The sequence below is a fragment of the Notothenia rossii genome (genome assembly GCF_949606895.1).
Source record: "Notothenia rossii genome assembly, chromosome: 9".
NCBI classification, from domain to species: Eukaryota; Metazoa; Chordata; class Actinopteri; order Perciformes; family Nototheniidae; genus Notothenia; species Notothenia rossii.
In genome coordinates, this window is record NC_136907.1 from 10,153,760 (window position 1) to 10,171,347 (window position 17,588).

The 17,588-nt window shown below is 40.2% G+C and overlaps 1 protein-coding gene across 5 annotated transcripts in view; it reads right to left on the minus strand.

Moving 5' to 3' along the window:
* The window catches only part of sptbn2 (spectrin, beta, non-erythrocytic 2), a 76,899-nt gene that overhangs the window by 55,612 nt on the left and 3,699 nt on the right, over window positions 1-17,588 (minus strand). For 4 of the 5 annotated variants that reach the window (XM_079647421.1, XM_079647423.1, XM_079647422.1 and 1 more), the window contains one exon: window positions 4,932-5,098. In XM_079647421.1, the coding sequence (XP_079503547.1) occupies window positions 4,932-5,088 (157 nt within the window). In that variant the 5' untranslated portion in view covers window positions 5,089-5,098. Of the gene's footprint in view, window positions 1-4,931; window positions 5,120-17,588 lie in introns of those variants that run through there. The other variant, XM_079647420.1, reaches the window with a different exon arrangement.

A 17,588-nucleotide genomic window follows, 5' to 3' on the forward strand; every position in this document is an offset into this window, starting at 1 on the left:
AGCCCCCCAGTCGTCGGTGAAACACCCTCCTTACTGCAGTCTGTCATTATATGTGTTTATAATGTTTTAACCTGTTAAACCCCAAGCCGTTTTTTCAGATTTCAGGCTCGAAAATGACATTTCTAGAACAAATGACCATAACTACACTTCTAAAAGGGGTTAATTAATAATCTTTTTTCTCAAAGTAATGATAAACCTTTGAGTTGGATGTAGAAAAGTCAGAATCAATATAGATGTTTTTTATTTTAAAGAAAATTCAGATTGAACATGGTAAAAAACTGTAAATTATAGTGTCCGTCCGAATTTTTTTTTTTACTTATAGTGAAAACTACCCTTGGATGATGGGTTAGTAGACTAAAAGCTTTAGGAATCCAAAGTACAACATATAATAAGTACCCTGTATCAAGATTGTTGCAAAACAAGTGACATTTGACCTTTCTAGAGAGATTTAGCAAAAAAAAACCACTTCTAGGGTCATTTGGGTGCATTTTCCATATCTCTGGCCCCCCTTGGTCGATTTGGATGATTGACATCTCTTGCTAACCGTCAGAGCCAATGGAATCGAGGGAAAGTTCCACATACACACACAGGTTACCAAATAAGGAGTGATAGTGACGCGTAGAAAAACCGGAAGCTGCGCTAGCCTCTGGTGGCTACCATTAGTAGCTCATTTTGATTCTCCGTTCTTTGCATAAAAATAGTTTTATGGATTATCAATAATTTTTTCAAAGTGACAGATACCTTAGATTAACCTATGGATTAACCTTCAGCCGCGTTTTTTCTCGTTTTAATGCCATTGAACACGACTTTTGATCAGAATAACAGCTAAGGTGAGCTTATCTCCGTTTTCTGCTACCTAAAGCTACATCGTGTGTTGTCTGTATTTGCTTCCCCTGTCACGAGTTCTGATCGCTCAGTGATGATCCTTATATTTCTATAATCTGTGGAATCTCAGGATGTTAGCTAAACTTGTTTGTGCAGATCCAATAACTATATCGATCGGTATAGCTAGAGTTCTGTGCTAACGGCCTTAAGATTTTTTTGCCCGTGGCTAATTCACAGGCTCAGCTTTGAGGTTTTTTTTTGAAAAAAAAAGTTTCTTTCCGTTACATAGATATGAAACATTCATAGTTTATTAAATCTTAAGAAGCCCTGAGACACTTTTGCTTGCAGATGTTGTGATTTTGGCCCCTTCGGCAGGTCCGTGGGGCTAAAGAGTTAACACACCAAAGAAGAGGACTATTAGGTGTGAATGCAAACTTAGTTTCCTGAAAGACCTGAGTGAATACTTAGGACATAACACAGTATGGCTTTTAATACTGTTTAATACACAAGGGAGGTATCAAGACTAGAAAGCAAAGACAGAATATGGTATGTAAATGCATGAAACAATGGAAATGGCTGTGAGGGATGCAGGAGGAGCGGGGCCATGCAGGGACAGCAGGACCAGGGACAGCATTGGGAGAGCTAAAGATGGGAGCCACATCCATACAGCAAGAAAGCAACACCAACCACTCACACAGACAGAGGAGAAAGGGTTAGTAACAAAACATGGGAGAAGAGAAGAAGGTGAGGATGAAACTGAGAGAGACATCTTATTGTGTTCAACTAGATAAATAGTTACATTACAAGGCTCGATGTAGACAATGCTCGTTTTCATAAGTTTATCGCGCACTCGCAGAAACACGAGCAATCTGTCCAAACATCCGGCCAAAAGTCTTCATATTCAGATGGAGAAATGCACAGTTTTCCACTGCCATAACTCATAGCTCTGTTGCCAATTACGAGTAACGTCAGGTGTGCAGAGGTGGGAAAAGTAGTCAGATTTAGTAAAAGTAGAAGTACTCAGATTTTTTACTTTAGTAAAAGTAGAATTACTCAGATCTTGTACTCGAGTAAAAGTAGAAGTACTCAGATCTTCTACTTCTTCGTAAGCTCTTTAAAGTAGCGACAATAAAAGTAGTGATTGTGCAGATTGGTCCATTTCAGAATAATATATATGATATGTTTTATAATGATTGATCATTAAAGTGTTCTCAAAGCTGGTAAAGGTGCAGCTAGTTTGAATGACTTTGTATACTGCAGGGTAGCTTGTGGATTTACTCCAGGTGGAACTAAAGTCTGATTTAACACTTGATCATATTTCCATTTACCTCTGAAATGTAGTGGGGTAGAAGTACAAATTATCATAACTGGAAATACCCATGTAAAGTACAAGTACCTCAAAATTGTACATAAGTACAGTACTTGAGTAGATGTACTTAGTTACTTCCCACCTCTTGAGATGCTTCTCACAGCAAATATTGCTATATGTGATTAATTTACATTAATTTAGTTTAATTAATCACAAAGCATGTAATTCATTAGATTAATGGAGGTGTGTGGCGCAGTGGGTAGAGCCTTGGTGTTGGGATCAGGGGAGCACAGGTTCAAACCCCACTGCAGTCAGCATGTCGTTGTGTCCCTGAGACACTTCACCCCAAATTGCTCCTGTGGGGATTGCCCACAGTATTGAGTATGTAAGTCGCTTTGGATGATAGCGTCTAAAAAGTAACATGTAATGTAATGTGATTCATATTTGTAATCGCTTGACAGCCATAGTTTTAACACACTTCAGAAAATAAACTAGAACAACATGTTCCAGCAATTATCTTATATTAAACTTTAATTATTAAACTCAACATTTACCAATCATATATTTTACAGTAAGGTTAGGGAAAAAATACCATTGCGTATTTCATGATAAAGACTCCATTTTGCATAATAGGGGACATTTTAATTTTTAATAAACTTAAGTACATCACTACTATACTTTGGGAGGCATATATCCTCTTAAATCTTCAGAAAATAATTTGTGATTCAAAATTCTTAACTGATAATGCACAGTCTGCAAGTATTTTATATCATGAATTGTGTTCATTTGTCATTTATATTTATATTTACCTCTACATGGTTGACATGTAGCTGGTAACAGGCTTCTGTCAGGCAACCTGCAACTATATTTCCCCCTCCCTCCTTACCCCTCCCTAGTTAAGCAGTGTGACTGCAGTGACCAATCAAAAATTCCACCAGCTAGGGAGGCTCCAGCCAAACAGAACATTTGCAGTACAAGTGGATGCAGTACAAGTGTGTGTCCTCTAGTTGGAGCCCAAGAGCACAGGAGAAAACGACCATTTCCATAGTTACTATTCTTGTTGGGACTTTTGCTGAAAATTACACAGCATGTTGTGCAGGCCATCAGGGGAGTATTTCAGCATTTATTTAGTGAGGACCACCCAAAAGGTCCTCACAACCAAAACAGTCCTCACAGAACGACTTGTTTCTCAATAAGTGGTCCTCACAAGTATAGCAACACAAACACACACACACACACACACACACACACACACACACACACACACACACACACACACACACACACACACACACACACACACACACACACACACACACACACACACACACACACACACACACACACACAGTCTACTCTGGTCACACTGGTACAATCAGTATTAGAGCCGTCTGTTGCTTTCCATAATTATATGTTAGCAAGATACAGTACATCATTAAATACAGTACAAAAAACAACCAGGCAACACTCAAGTGTGTTACCTGTTGGCATGAGGGAATGAGTGAGGTCATATCTGTAAGTAAAGTTAGGTTTATCTAACTTTACTCACAGCCAAACTCCAAAACTAACAGAGGATGTGGTTTTTCGGGGTGTGTATGTGTGTGTGTGCGTGTGCGTGTGCGTGTGCGTGTGTGTGTGTGTGTGTGTGTGTGTGTGTGTGTGTGTGTGTGTGTGTGTGTCTGCCTGTTGCTCCCCTCTGCTGGGGTCTGTATGATACTGCAACTTGTTTTGACTATTAATAGAGATTGTATCTGTAACATGTGAAACTAGGAAGGTGAACTGTGGTTAGATACACACAAATGCAGACTCATGGAGCCATCAGGAGTTTCACCTGGGTCAAACCACTGGGAGCCTCCAATAGGATAGGCTGCACGAGATAACAGACTAAAATATGGAACATTGTAGATCTTGCATTTATCTTTAATTGTGGATTTTAAAGAGACCTATTATAGCCCTAAAGTCTATTCTCATCACCTTATTCCCTCACAGCGTATTGCTCTGTGGTGAATTGACTATCCAGCTGCTTGGCTTCGTCCTCCTTTTGGAACTATTTCTGTCTTGCCCTACAAAGACATAATTGTGCCTTTTGGGACAGAGAATAATAGAGTTGGGTCCTCAGTCTACAAAGCCTTATTAGATCTGTGCACATAACAGTTAGTTTGTAATTATTGCAAATGTTATATTTTTTCTTAAGCCCTTGTTGCATATTTGAAAGTTTAACTTTAAAAAAGCATACTGGCCTAAATATAAAACATTGTACAATTTAAAAGATTTCTAAAAATAAGGGTCTATCCTTCAAGTCATCATCCTATAACGTAGAATTATGATGATTCATTTGTATGGTCTAATAGTAATATTCATTTGTTAAAAAATAATCACTGAATTTTGTTTAAATGTTTCTTTACATTTGATATTGTACTTGCCTTTTGGTGGTAACATTTGAAATGTCATTATAACATTCACATCATTCTGATTGGCTCATCAAGATTTAATAGAGCATGCAATGCAATTTGTCCATCAGTCATAGTTCGATAATACATTTCATTTGCTACTTTAATTTTTCAGCTCATGGCTCTTTGCAGGAGAGACTGTTATTCATAACTCAAATGATGAAATAAAATCAATTTTCAAACATAATTTGATAAGGATAACTTCTGTCATTTATGTCGTACAATGTTCACAACTGTGACAAATGCCCCAAAACAGAACTTGTCAATCATCCTCACACACCTACATACAGAGGTGCATGTTGACACCTTGCAACGTCTACGTTAGTCGGGCCTGAAGTGTAACATACCTGCGAGAGCCTTGATGCGTGAGCGCTCGAAGAGTCGTGCTGAACTGTTCTCATTATCCCAGTCAGTCTCTGCTGCCAGGTCCCAGCGGTTGTTGATGTCATTGTACTGCTGCTGGATCTCCAAGCTGTCAAAATCCGTCGGCGAGATGGTGCTCATGGTGTCCAGGCTGGAGGAAAACACATTCAACCTACAATTCAGACACAGAGACACAAATGCATCCAAGGTCAGTGCATACAGAGATGAGTGGACATTGTGTGAGATGAGAAGTTTCTGAGAATCTATTTCTATTTCATCCAAGGATAGATGAAGCAATGAAACATATATCACCCACACTCTGCTCAAAGCTTCACAGCTGCACTCAAGTTGTATGTGCTCAAATGAGAGTCATATGCAAATAACAGCTTAGACACGGCAACTGCCAGTGTGTCTTTGAGATAAGTTCAGCAGCTGTCATGAAGTTTTTCAGTAAACCAACCAATAATTGAATATATCAGCTCCTGTAAGCTAAGGTAAAATTCCCAGACAATAGCTTGCCATAATATCGATATTATGCAAAGGTATGGTCCAGCTGTGCTTTGGTTCACATGATGTACTGCTTGTGGCATAGATGTTCATCAATGTGCACGGCACATGTTGGATAAATAGTGTAGACTAGAGTATAATACTTTCAGATTCTTGCACTTTAATTTTCAGTCCTTGTCCTTGCACTCACTGCTAGCCATGCACGACCCTCCTATCCTGCTGTTTGTACTTACTCAGCATCAGGATTTAATAACAGGACCCTCATATGGCAACAATCGATATTTCCTAAACACGGAGGTCAGTCCCACCCCTTTTCTCCTACGGCCTGAGTCTCTGTATTTTGATGACGTATACAACGCATCCCGCCCTTATTGTTTCCTCATAAAATGTCCTCAAAAGACACCCAATGGGTGGTCTACATTAAGATTAAACCCCCCATTAGTGACAACCATTAAATGTACTGGAGCCATTTGTTTAAGAGCATTGAGAGGGATTAATAGACAATGTTGCATAGTCTGTTTGCTAATACCTGTTAGTTTGTCTTTTGTTGTGTCTAGTAACTTTAACTGACTTTTATGAGATGCTGAGTGAGACAGAGGATGGTGGTAGAAACATCTGGTGTTTTGTGAGGACTGCTAACTAAAAATGCAGGCAAACTACAATTGTCACATTTTCATTATAAACTTTCTTCATCAAGAATGTCAGGTCTAGTTTATTTTGACCACTGATACGTTTCCTTGAGCACCTGATAAAGCGCTTGAAAATAAAAATGTATTATTATTGTTATTATTTTGGTCATTATTTGAGTCTAGTCTAGGTTGGATTATGTTGTACTACAGTCAGAGCCTGAAAGGAAGACAACAAAAAACAAGGTACTCTAGAGAGGAGATTAAAGTGCTGTTTACACGAGAACGCAAACGGTTGTATCCGCAACTTTTCTCTTTTGTATAGAGCGTTCGTTCACACGAGGCCGAAACGGAAACGCAGAAACGGACCCCGCCAGCGATAACGGGTCCCAAGGTGGATAGATCTGCAAACGGAATGCTCTGGGGGGCCAAAAGGGTCAGTGTGTATGCACTATACGATCATTTTCCTGATAACGATGAAGCCATAGCCACACCTCTCTCCACCTCTGCTGCTCACTGCTGTAGCATGGTCAGTAGCTACTGACCATACTACAGATGTTAGTTATCACAACCATCAGCAACAAGTGGACATGGAGAATTACATGAACTACATGTTGCTAAATCCACCGCGGGGCATAAACAGAAGGGCAACCATGGCAACCATGCTCGGGGGTCTTCTTTGCTGTTTTTGGTGTATTTTGTGGCGCCACTTACAGGCCCGGCATATGTACTACAGTGTCTCCAGAGCTTTTGAGCGGTCTCGTGCGGATGTACAGCGCCACTTACAGGCCCGGCATATGTACTACAGTGTTTCCAGAGCTTTCGAGCGGTCTCGTGCGGATGTACAGCGCCACTTACAGGCCCGGCATATGTACTACAGTGTTTCCAGAGCTTTCGAGCGGTCTCGTGCGGATGTACAGCGCCACTTACAGGCCCGGCATATGTACTACAGTGTTTCCAGCGCTTTCGAGCGGTCTCGTGTGAAAGGAAGACTTTTTTGATATCGTATTCGGTTCGTTTGCGTTTCGTATGCGTGTAAATGGGTCTAAGTAGGCCAGCTCTTCAACACATTGCATATTAATTAGGCTCTGTATTCATTCTCTGTCCTCTTCCAGGAGGTTGATTGAAAGACACGATAACAGCTAAGGACAGAGATTGATCTGGTTGAATGTAGGACTGTTACTAATGTGTCTGCTTGGACCATTCTTGGAACAATCATGTTGTGAAAGTCAATGCAACCACTAAATCAGACCTGGAAATCTATAACGGACAACTGCCAGAACCAATAGGCATCAGTACTGTACACTGCCAGTGTTGGGCCCATATGGTATAATGCCTTTCGTCATTAAATGTAAAAATGCATAATAGACAGTCAATCACGTAATTGAGCAGAGTGTAGAACATGGTAATTTAGATACATTGGGCCATTTGGTTTAGCGCTCAGTATTTATTAACCAGTGATGCTGACATTTTGTGGATAACAAACACTGCTCAATCTGCAATACAGCTATGTGAAAATGAATTCACAGCCAACTACCCTAGACTTACATTTACAAACCTTGGCATTATATTCCTCCAACATCACTGATGGCTTTAGTTTTTATAAACGTCAGACCATGTGTGCTACAGCCACATCCTAAAGTGGGATACACCTTGCTATTGTTAAGAGAAGTCAAACCAGTGACAAACATTCAAGCTTTAAAAAATAAAACAAAAAGCTTGGCAAATCCTATTAGTGGCAGATTAAGAAGTGGCTGTGAATAGAAACTAAATGCAGGGATTAGAGGAGAAGGCAGAGCAACGCCTCCTCACCACCCCCCAACCGGTCTCCTCCCCACTTACAGGCACCCCCAGGACTCGGGTAATGTCTTGCCCCCCCGGAGTTGGCCTGTGTGTGTGTGTGTGTGTGTGTGTGTGTGTGTGTGTGTGTGTGTGTGTGTGTGTGTGTGTGTGTGTGTGTGTGTGTGTGTGTGTGTGTGTGTGTGTGTGTGTGTGTGTGGTCTGTTTGGGTGTGTGCAGTCAGTATGCTCATTCGTTTGAACCTCATTTATAATGTTGAATATTCTCTGAAATAAAATGATCACACAGTACGTCGGCAGAAATACATTTTGACAACTCTCAGCCTTTTTTATCTTCTTCAACATCACCATGTCAAACCATGAAACAATAATTGGAAAACCCACAGGCAGGCCTTCACCATGCGCTAATGTGGTGTGGTAGGATTTCCATGCAGCTTAACTAACCAAAACGTCACGGCATGCAAGCAAGAGTCACAAAGAGGACATACTATCCAGGACAGGCCTGGCAGTAAAGAAGTCCGTGACAATCTGTCCGTGGGAGTAGAGCGGGGTGGGGGCTGGACGGAGGCGGGACCAGCGAGGGCACAAGAGTCTGGCAGTGGCAAATCGAGGGCAATCCTCCCCTTATTGTCTGTAGGAAAAAAGGTCTCGGCTCAGTGTCTTCTCTAATCGCCCCTTAATGGATCAGATAAACAATCCTGTGACCTACTATGATACAACCTACTGTAGTCATTGTTCTCCACACACACATACGCACACGACAGGCCTAAAACTACACGCACACTGAGCTGACATATCAAACCCCCAACCATCACCACCAAACCTCACCCACACACACATGCCCACAGTGCTTCTAAATGCCACACACACACACACACACACACACACACACACACACACACACACACACACACACACACACACACACACACACACACACACACACACACACACACACACACACACACACACACACACACACACACACACACACACACACACACACACACACACACACACACACACACACACACACACACACACACACACACACACATCCACCCACTCAGCATGTGTGTATCAGTATTCAGAACACAAAGTGGGTCGGTTCAACGCCTACAATCACACTAGCCTGAGATACGTTCAAATACCTCGTAGAGAAGAACCAAATCAGAGACAGAAAAGAGCCCCTCAACTGTAACCTCGCTCGACAAAGCTAAACAGACATTATTTTTCCTCCATACATGAACCCCAGAGCAACCATGATACTGCTCATATCAGGAGAAAAGACAGACAGTCAGTCAGACAGATGTGACCCAAAAGAGGGCGGGCATTTTGATGAAAGAAAATCCCCTTGTGGTTTAATCCACTAATAACAAAGACACACATTAATGTAATGAAAGATTTGCATATGGGACATGTCTTTCATATGGAAATATGCCTTTGAAAAAATTATTCGGATTACTTGAAATTAAAACCATCAAAAACTAATACAAATAAAATGAGTGCTGCTTTTACAATCAGTCTATTATCGAAATAACTGGTCAACTTTGCAGAGATGTGTGAACACCTAGAAAAAATGTAAGTAAACTAAAAGGCAACACAGATTCAGTCAAATCTGCAATATTGTAATGGAATATCCTCAAAATGGGTTACAAAGCAGGGCCTATATGTAGTCTAACCTTTTCAAATATTACACCACTACGCTTTCTTTGAACTCACACAGGAAAGCGGGACATGTACAATAAGTGTGTCTGTTCGGAAGAAAAGTGCTTCTCAAAAAAGGAAGAGTAAATGGGACACAGGGGAATGCCTCAAGGCAAATAAACCCAGCTTCTGACTGGGCAGACACACATCAGACAATTGCTCAGAGCAGAGCGACACCGGTGAAGAAAGCAGGGCAGCCAGCAGCATGATTAGTACAGCCGCCAACTCTTTCTGTCTCACCCCCCTCCTCCCCTCACTGAGCTGCTTCTCTTCACCCAGCTGGTCTGTTTGTCAGTGCACCCGTTAATCAGCGAGAGACTGGAAAAAAAGAATCAGAGCTCACCATCGCCCGCAGGGAATTAGGCCTGTGCACATTAGCCAGCCACACGGCCACCATGCACCAGGGGAATAGGGGAGACACACAAACACACACAACCACACCCTGTATGGCCAAACAAAGAAGCCATCACCCAATATCAAGCCTGACCAAAAGCCACAGCACTGGTATTCAAAATATTTTAAATGATATGGATAACATCTTCTATGCCGATTGGTCAGTCCATCCATAGTGTTGAATATTCATAACAATCAACACATTTAACTAGTATCATTGTTATAGATTGTGTAGGCTTCTCCATAGATCAACTTATTTACAGTGGGGCAAAAAAGTATCTAGTCAGCCGCCAATTGTGCAAGTTCTCCCACTTAAAAAGATGAGAGAGGCCTGTGATTTTAATCCTAGGTATAACTCAACTATGAGAGACAAAATGAGAAGGAAAAAAATCCAGAAAATCACATTGTCTGATTTTTAAATAATTTATTTGCAAATTATGGTGGAAAATAAGTATTTGGTCAATAACAAAAGTTCATCTCAATACTTTATTATATACCCTTTGTTGGCAATGACAGAGGTCAAACGTTTTCTGTAAGTCTCCACAAGGTTTTCACACACTGTTGCTGGTATTTTGGCCCATTCCTCCATGCAGATCTCCTCTAGAGCAGTGATGTTTTGGGGCTGTCGCTAGGCAACACGGACTTTCAACTCCCTCCAAAGATTTTCTATGGGGTTGAGATCTGGAAACAGGCTAGGCCACTCCAGGACCTTGAAATGCTTCTAACGAAGCCACTCCTTCGTTGCCCGGGCGGTGTGTTTGGGATCATTGTCATGCTGAAAGACCCAGCCACGTTTCATCTTCAATGCCCTTGGTGATGGAAGGAGGTTGTCACTCTAAATCTCACGATACATGGCCCCATTCATTCTTTCCTTTACACGGATCAGTCGTCCTGGTCCCTTTGCAGAAAAACAGCCCCAAAGCATGATGTTTCCACCCCCATGTTTCACAGTAGGTATGGTGTTCTTTGGATGCAACTCAGCATTCTTTCTCCTCCAAACACGTCTAGTTGAGTTTTTACCAAAAAGTTCTATTTTGGTTTCATCTGACCATATGACATTCTCCCAATCCTCTTCTGGATCATCTAAATGCTCTCTAGCAAACTTCAGACGGGCCTGGAAATGTACTGGCTTAAGCAGGGGGACACGTCTGGCACTGCAGGATTTGAGTCCCTGGCGGCGTAGTGTGTTACTGATGGTAGCCTCTGTTACTTTGTTGCTGCTTACCTATTGCAGATTCAGTCTTCCCAGCCTGGTGCAGGTCTACAATTTTGTTTCTGGTGTCCTTTGACAGCTCTTTGGTCTTGGCCATAGTGGAGTTTGGAGTGTGACTGTTTGAGGTTGTGGACAGGTGTCTTTTATACTGATAACGAGTTCAAACAGGTGCCATTAATACAGTTAACAAGTGGAGGACAGAGGAGGCTCTTAAAGAAGAAGTTACAGGTCTGTGAGAGCCAGAAATCTTGTTTGTTTGTAGGTGACCAAATACTTATTTTACCGAGGAATTTACCAATTAATTCATTAAAAATCCTACAATGTGATTTCCTGGATTCTTTCCCCCCATTCTGTCTCTCATAGTTGAAGTGTACCTAGGATGAAAATTACAGGCCTCTCATCTTTTTAAGTGGGAGGACTTGCACAATTGGTGGCTGACTAAATACTTTTTTCCCCCACTGTATATTTTAACCATTGTATGTCATACAATAATATAGATAATGTAGAAGCCACAAACCAAACAAAAAAGACATTGCGCCAGTTAATGGCAAAAGATGGGGGGGCTGACGTGTGGCAAATGTAATACTTTGCAGAAGATGGTACAAGGAACAAGCTGTTGTTGTTTTGACCATTCATTCACACATGCACTACTCCGAACATAACCAGTTGTCCAAAATAACAATCCAATGCAAATGTTATATTGATGTTCAATGTAAATCCCAATATAAACAATATCCATTTCTATTAGCTTTATGTAAACAAATAATGAGTTCAAGCTGAGGTGGCACCTCTGTGATGCCTGCACGTGACACTCAGACGGGCCTGGATGCTGGGGAGTCAGATCCCAAAATGCTTCGCACAAAGCTTTCTCCGCCAAAATGGCCCCATACAATGGAGGAGTCAGCAGAGAGAAGAGGCCAGCCGGCGAGCCTTTCCTGTTCGCAGAGAGGAGGCAGCCAGAGGCATATATGCATCAGAGGCCCCAACACACAGCCTGCTGATCCCGGCCTGAATGCCCTGCTGAATAGGACAGCAGAGGGCCTTTGTTGACCTGTAGCATCACATTCATCAAACACTCAAGCGGTCAGCACGCCTTCCACGCACGGACATAGACATGTTACTTCAGTTTGGGACACCGGCTCAATGGTACAAATTGAACGTCAAATAACACCATATTTAAATCAATCACAAGAAAACAACATTGGTGGCAAATGTACTCTTTAGTCACAAAGACGATACCATTCTCCTCAATATATATTTTATCATATCAACGAGGTATTCCTGTAGCTACTACGATATTGACAATAAAGGAGCATCTGATTTGTAAACAATGTTGGTCTTGCACCTTACATTCACGCTACACTACTTATCTTTTTCAACGAAATACGAATGAATAAACCACATGAACAAGTAAAAATACTTTACAGGGGAATTTTAAATACACATGATGACTCATCTTTATAACCTTATTCCCATTGTGGCAATTTTAGCAACTGCTACAGTATGGGTCATAGCAAGAGAAAAGCAAAGGTTGCTGCTAGTCTTGCTTATCCTTCTCAATGAGTACACTTCTGAGCTTGTGCTTTGATGTAAATTGGGCTGGATGTAACAGTGGCTGCATCGATCTCTTGGGCAGCCAGAAATCCCCCCCAAAAAACATCAGTGAATTAAATATTCATGCAAATCCTGGTGGCTAATCCACTGTGGATTGATCTTTCCATTTTAAAACACACAGGACAAGAAGTTCAAGAGTAACTGCTGTCAGCATGCGTACGGGTCTGATCTGTTTGTGTAATGAGGCTGATGCATTGTTGATAGACCTGACAATCTGCTGATCCCAACAAATAATCATGAGCCAACATAAAAAGTGTTTATGTGTGGGAGTTTTTACTTGATGTCAGAGGTGCTTTCTTTTTTGTTCTGCATTCCCTTTTTATTTTTTAGAAATTAAAAAAATGCGATATGAAAGACTTTTAATGCCCTTAAGTGTCATATTGCCGGTGTTGCTGGTGTGTGTTAGTTGATCAAATCCACACAATGACTACTTTAACAATTTGAAAGAATATGTTACTGTGGCTGCCAGTTCACAGTAGAATAAAACAGCAAATATTGGTTGAGACTGAGAGTAAATTAGCACCTGCCGCCTGCCAAATACAGAGCCCATGTTGGCTGTGACAGGTACAAAAGAAGTTAGTCTTGCACTCTTGCAGCATTGAGTAGTAGTAGTAATAATAGTAGTTTGTAATGCTGTCAATCCCAAAAAAGCTAGGATTTACAAGCCGAACAATGATTGATATTTAGAGATGTCCCGATCCGATCACGTGATCGGGGATCGGAGCCGATCACGTGATTTTCAAAAGATCGGAATCGGGAGAAAAAAATCGGGGATCGGGATTTAAATTTTTTTTTTTTAAATACTTTTAAAAAAAATGTTATTCAATGTTACAAAACAAAAATGACCATGTTCAAGTCTTAAAGTCATCCTGAGGCCTTAGTTTTGGTTTCAAATTACACAACATCATGTATGTGTTGCTTCTTTGGGGCTTGTTTTCATAGACCTGGTTGCTTACAGTATTTCTCTCAAATCTGGCAACAGAGTGGGCAGGGCGCAGTGTCTAATTGTAGCAGTAGGCTAACGAGTACTGATAAGCTTTATTTTGTTTTGATCCAAAGCTGCACAACTGAACTGATCCAATGCTGCTGTGAAAAAAAGAAGCTATATCCATGTTGGATAGAATATCCAATTTAAATAAAAAAATAACCTTAAGGGACAACTTGAATGCTTTTTTTCTTTTTTTTCTCTTAATGCATTGCATAAAGATCGGATCGGGAAAGATCGGCAAATTTTCAAAATCAAATGATCGGAATCGGATCGGGAGCAAAAAAAGGTGATCGGGATATCCCTAATGATATTTATTCCGTTTGGAGATAGTTGATTCCTTTTTTTGGTATCAAAATATTGAAAAACTGTCTTATGAATAAATCAGAATATCAGATTTGCCTAGCATCGCTCAATATTAAATTGGCAGTGATATATTCGACTTTTAGATATCTGAGGGGGTGTGCAACATTGTGTGACCCTGTAAAGCAGCGGTGCAGCAACTGCTCAGAATCTCTGCCTCTGCATGAAACTGTATCTGCCCACACAAGAGGCACTGAATGCAACAAAAAAAGGCCTTACAATGACCTCATGTTTAAAAATAGAAGAGATTAATTCCTCAGGGGCATACAGTAAATAGATTAACTAATACATCAAATTTGAAAACCAAGCATGTTTGCAAAGGTTGTTTATGATGTCCAGCTACAGGCTGCTGTGATGTTGCCCTGTAACGCTCTCTTTTATTCTCCTGCTTTATATTTCTCACATTCTTAATAATAGTGGAAATAAGTGGACTGCCCTCTCACAAAACACTGTTCTGTGGGATTCACACACGATTCACTACATTTATGATTATTATGAAAGAAGATGCACACAAATAATTTAAAGCCGGGACAGAAAACGACATGCCAGTTATCTTTTACTATAAAATGTAAAAACTCTCAAAGCACAAAAAAAAAATGTTGATCTACTTTTCTAATTGGCTGCTGTTTAATTATAGATGCAAGATCATTTGCCATTTCTATTAATGACACATCTATCCAAAAGAAACTACGTGCATTTTTTATGCAAATGACACAGTTGGTGAGGACAATCTTTCTGTTTATTTGGCCTCAGTTAGTTTTAGATAAAACAAATCTTATGTCACACGAAATAAGCTCCAATTGTATGGGGTTACTTTTGATGATATACACACTGCCTCCGTTTGTCATAAAGATGCGGTAATATTTATGCTGATTACCTACTTTTTAAAATACTGGAAAAAAGGGTTGTATATAATCTGTATTGTCTAGTGAGGGAAAACCTCAAATGTATCTTGAGAATGAACACGTTATAAATCTCATCTTGACAAACGGATCTGAATAGATCCAACATATCAAAGTATTTAATAAACCCCACAGATTGTAGGATTTTCACCTTGAATAGCATCTTTTACAGAATAGCAAAAACTCTTAACCAAAAGCAGACTTTTTCTGTTTTTCTAAAGCTTTGTGGATATTTTCCTGTTAAACAGTTAACGCCTTCACACAGTTAAGAATGGCGTGCCCATGCAAAGTGCCTTTTGAATGTTTATTTGATCACATTTAAAGTCATCATTGTCCATCCCTGGCTTCACAAAACAGGGTGCACATGCCAACAACATTGCTTTTAGGGAGTTTAGATTTCACACAACTGCATGTAAAAGACTGAATGAATAAATGTTATAATTTCCTGCAGTATTTTTGCACATCACAGAGGAACACTAGCTACACAAGGCGTATGATGGGTTAGTGATATTGTTCACTGCAGCACAAAGAAAGTGTGAATGGCAGGAACTGAAAAAAAAAGCTTGTTCAAGAGGGATTTTGAGAATCAGCACTATGGGGGGCCCACATTCACAGCCCCATTCCTTTGTTGAATGCTGCTCATGTAGCCAGGCTGCTAACAGTCATATCTCATCCATCTATCATCACAACCCGTCTGTCTCTCTGTCAAAAAGGCTCTTCAGTTATTCCAACCATGAACACAACAAAAAGGCAACAATTATCAACAAACACACTATATAGTGTAATAAAAGTAAGTGGGGGCATCCATTTCGTTTGTTTTGGTACATGCTTTTTTCTGGGACCATTATGCAGCGCCCTTAACTATATCAATAAGCATTTTCTCATTATGTACAATAACAGAGAGAATGGCTACCAAAACAACAGACATCCTGCAAATAAGTGCTCATCTTCTGACGCTGCAATGAACACATCATTCAATATTATGAAAGACACCTTTTAAAATCAACACTAAATATTTTTACAAATAATGTGTTTCATTATTTTCCAGCATGTATAATTAACATCAAAAACAATACTCAGTTCCATGGATGGCATCATGAGCTGCTACAATTCATATATTTGATCAATCTGCAACCGCAAGTTTATAAAATACTAGAGATGTAACGATATACCGAATATCGCGGTAAATAAACTTCCCAATACCGTCGTGAGACTGAAAAAATGTACCGCGATTTAAAAAAAAATTTAATTAAAAAAAAATCTTTATTTTTTTAAAAACACTTTAAAAAAACAAATCTTTATTTAACCAGGTGGTCCCATTGAGATCATCGATCTCTTTTTCAAGAGAGACCTGTCCAACATGGCAACAAGTAGGTTACAACATGACAATAAAACAACAGATAACAAAAAAGGACATCGTATTTACAGGGCTACATTTACACACCTAGAGAACCATATATTTATATCTCGCAATGTCAATAAGCCTGGCCTTAGAATTTTTCGCTGTCCGTCATTTTGACAGACAGGATCGTAAAATATCCATCATAATCCCTTATTACCCGTCGGGTCTGAACAGTTCACGATAGAGCATGCTCGTGAACTGTCTAAACAGGGGGGTGGGGCGGTGTTATGCCGTGTGTGCATGCACCTCGCGGGACGCGCACACCGTAAAGCAAAACCTCCCAGACATATATTGATCTGTACGGCAAAGTACGGTTTGGGAACTATATCATTTCCTTTTGGAGGGCATGCATAACACGGCATAACATCAGAGCCTGGCTCTGGGGAAACGTTGGCGCTGTTCCGAGTTTGTTCTAATCTGTCAAAATGACAGACTGCTTTCAGATTTTTCCGTCATTGTTAAATAAAATATTCGGTTAACGCGACCACTGATGTCCCAGCAACATCAGTACCAAACGAGAGAGTTGTTTCCAGAGCAGGGGATATTGTAAATGCCCAAACACACCAGCTTATAAATACCTGGAAATGTGGACATTCTCATATTCCTAAAAACCTGTCTGATGATGCTGAGTGAGTGACTAGTGAGTTTGAGTTGAGTTACTTGAAAAATTAAAGTGAAACTTGATTTATTTTATTGCAGGGTCTGATTATTAAATGTCCTTGTTTATTTGTGAGATGCAGTGGCATAAAGAAAATGCTTACTTTGTTTGGTAGTAATAGTAGGTACAAAAACATTGGTTTTCTTGTTCCAGTCTGTTACTGTCACTTTGTTTTTGACACTTTAAAATACTGCTATCCTACAAAAATGCTGTAAAAATCAGATGTATTATGTAATAAAAAAACATTTTCCAAGTAAAAAAATGTTTTATTGAAAAAAAACAAAAAAAGATTTCTTCCCTTTATTATTCAATATCGCGATAAATACCGTACCGTGGACTTGTTATCGCGATATTATCGTACCGTGAGTGTTTGGTATCGTTACATCCCTATAAAATACTATGAAATAGTTTTCTCCTGTGTGTATGTGTGTGTGTGTGTGTGTGTGTGTGTGTGTGTGTGTGTGTGTGTGTG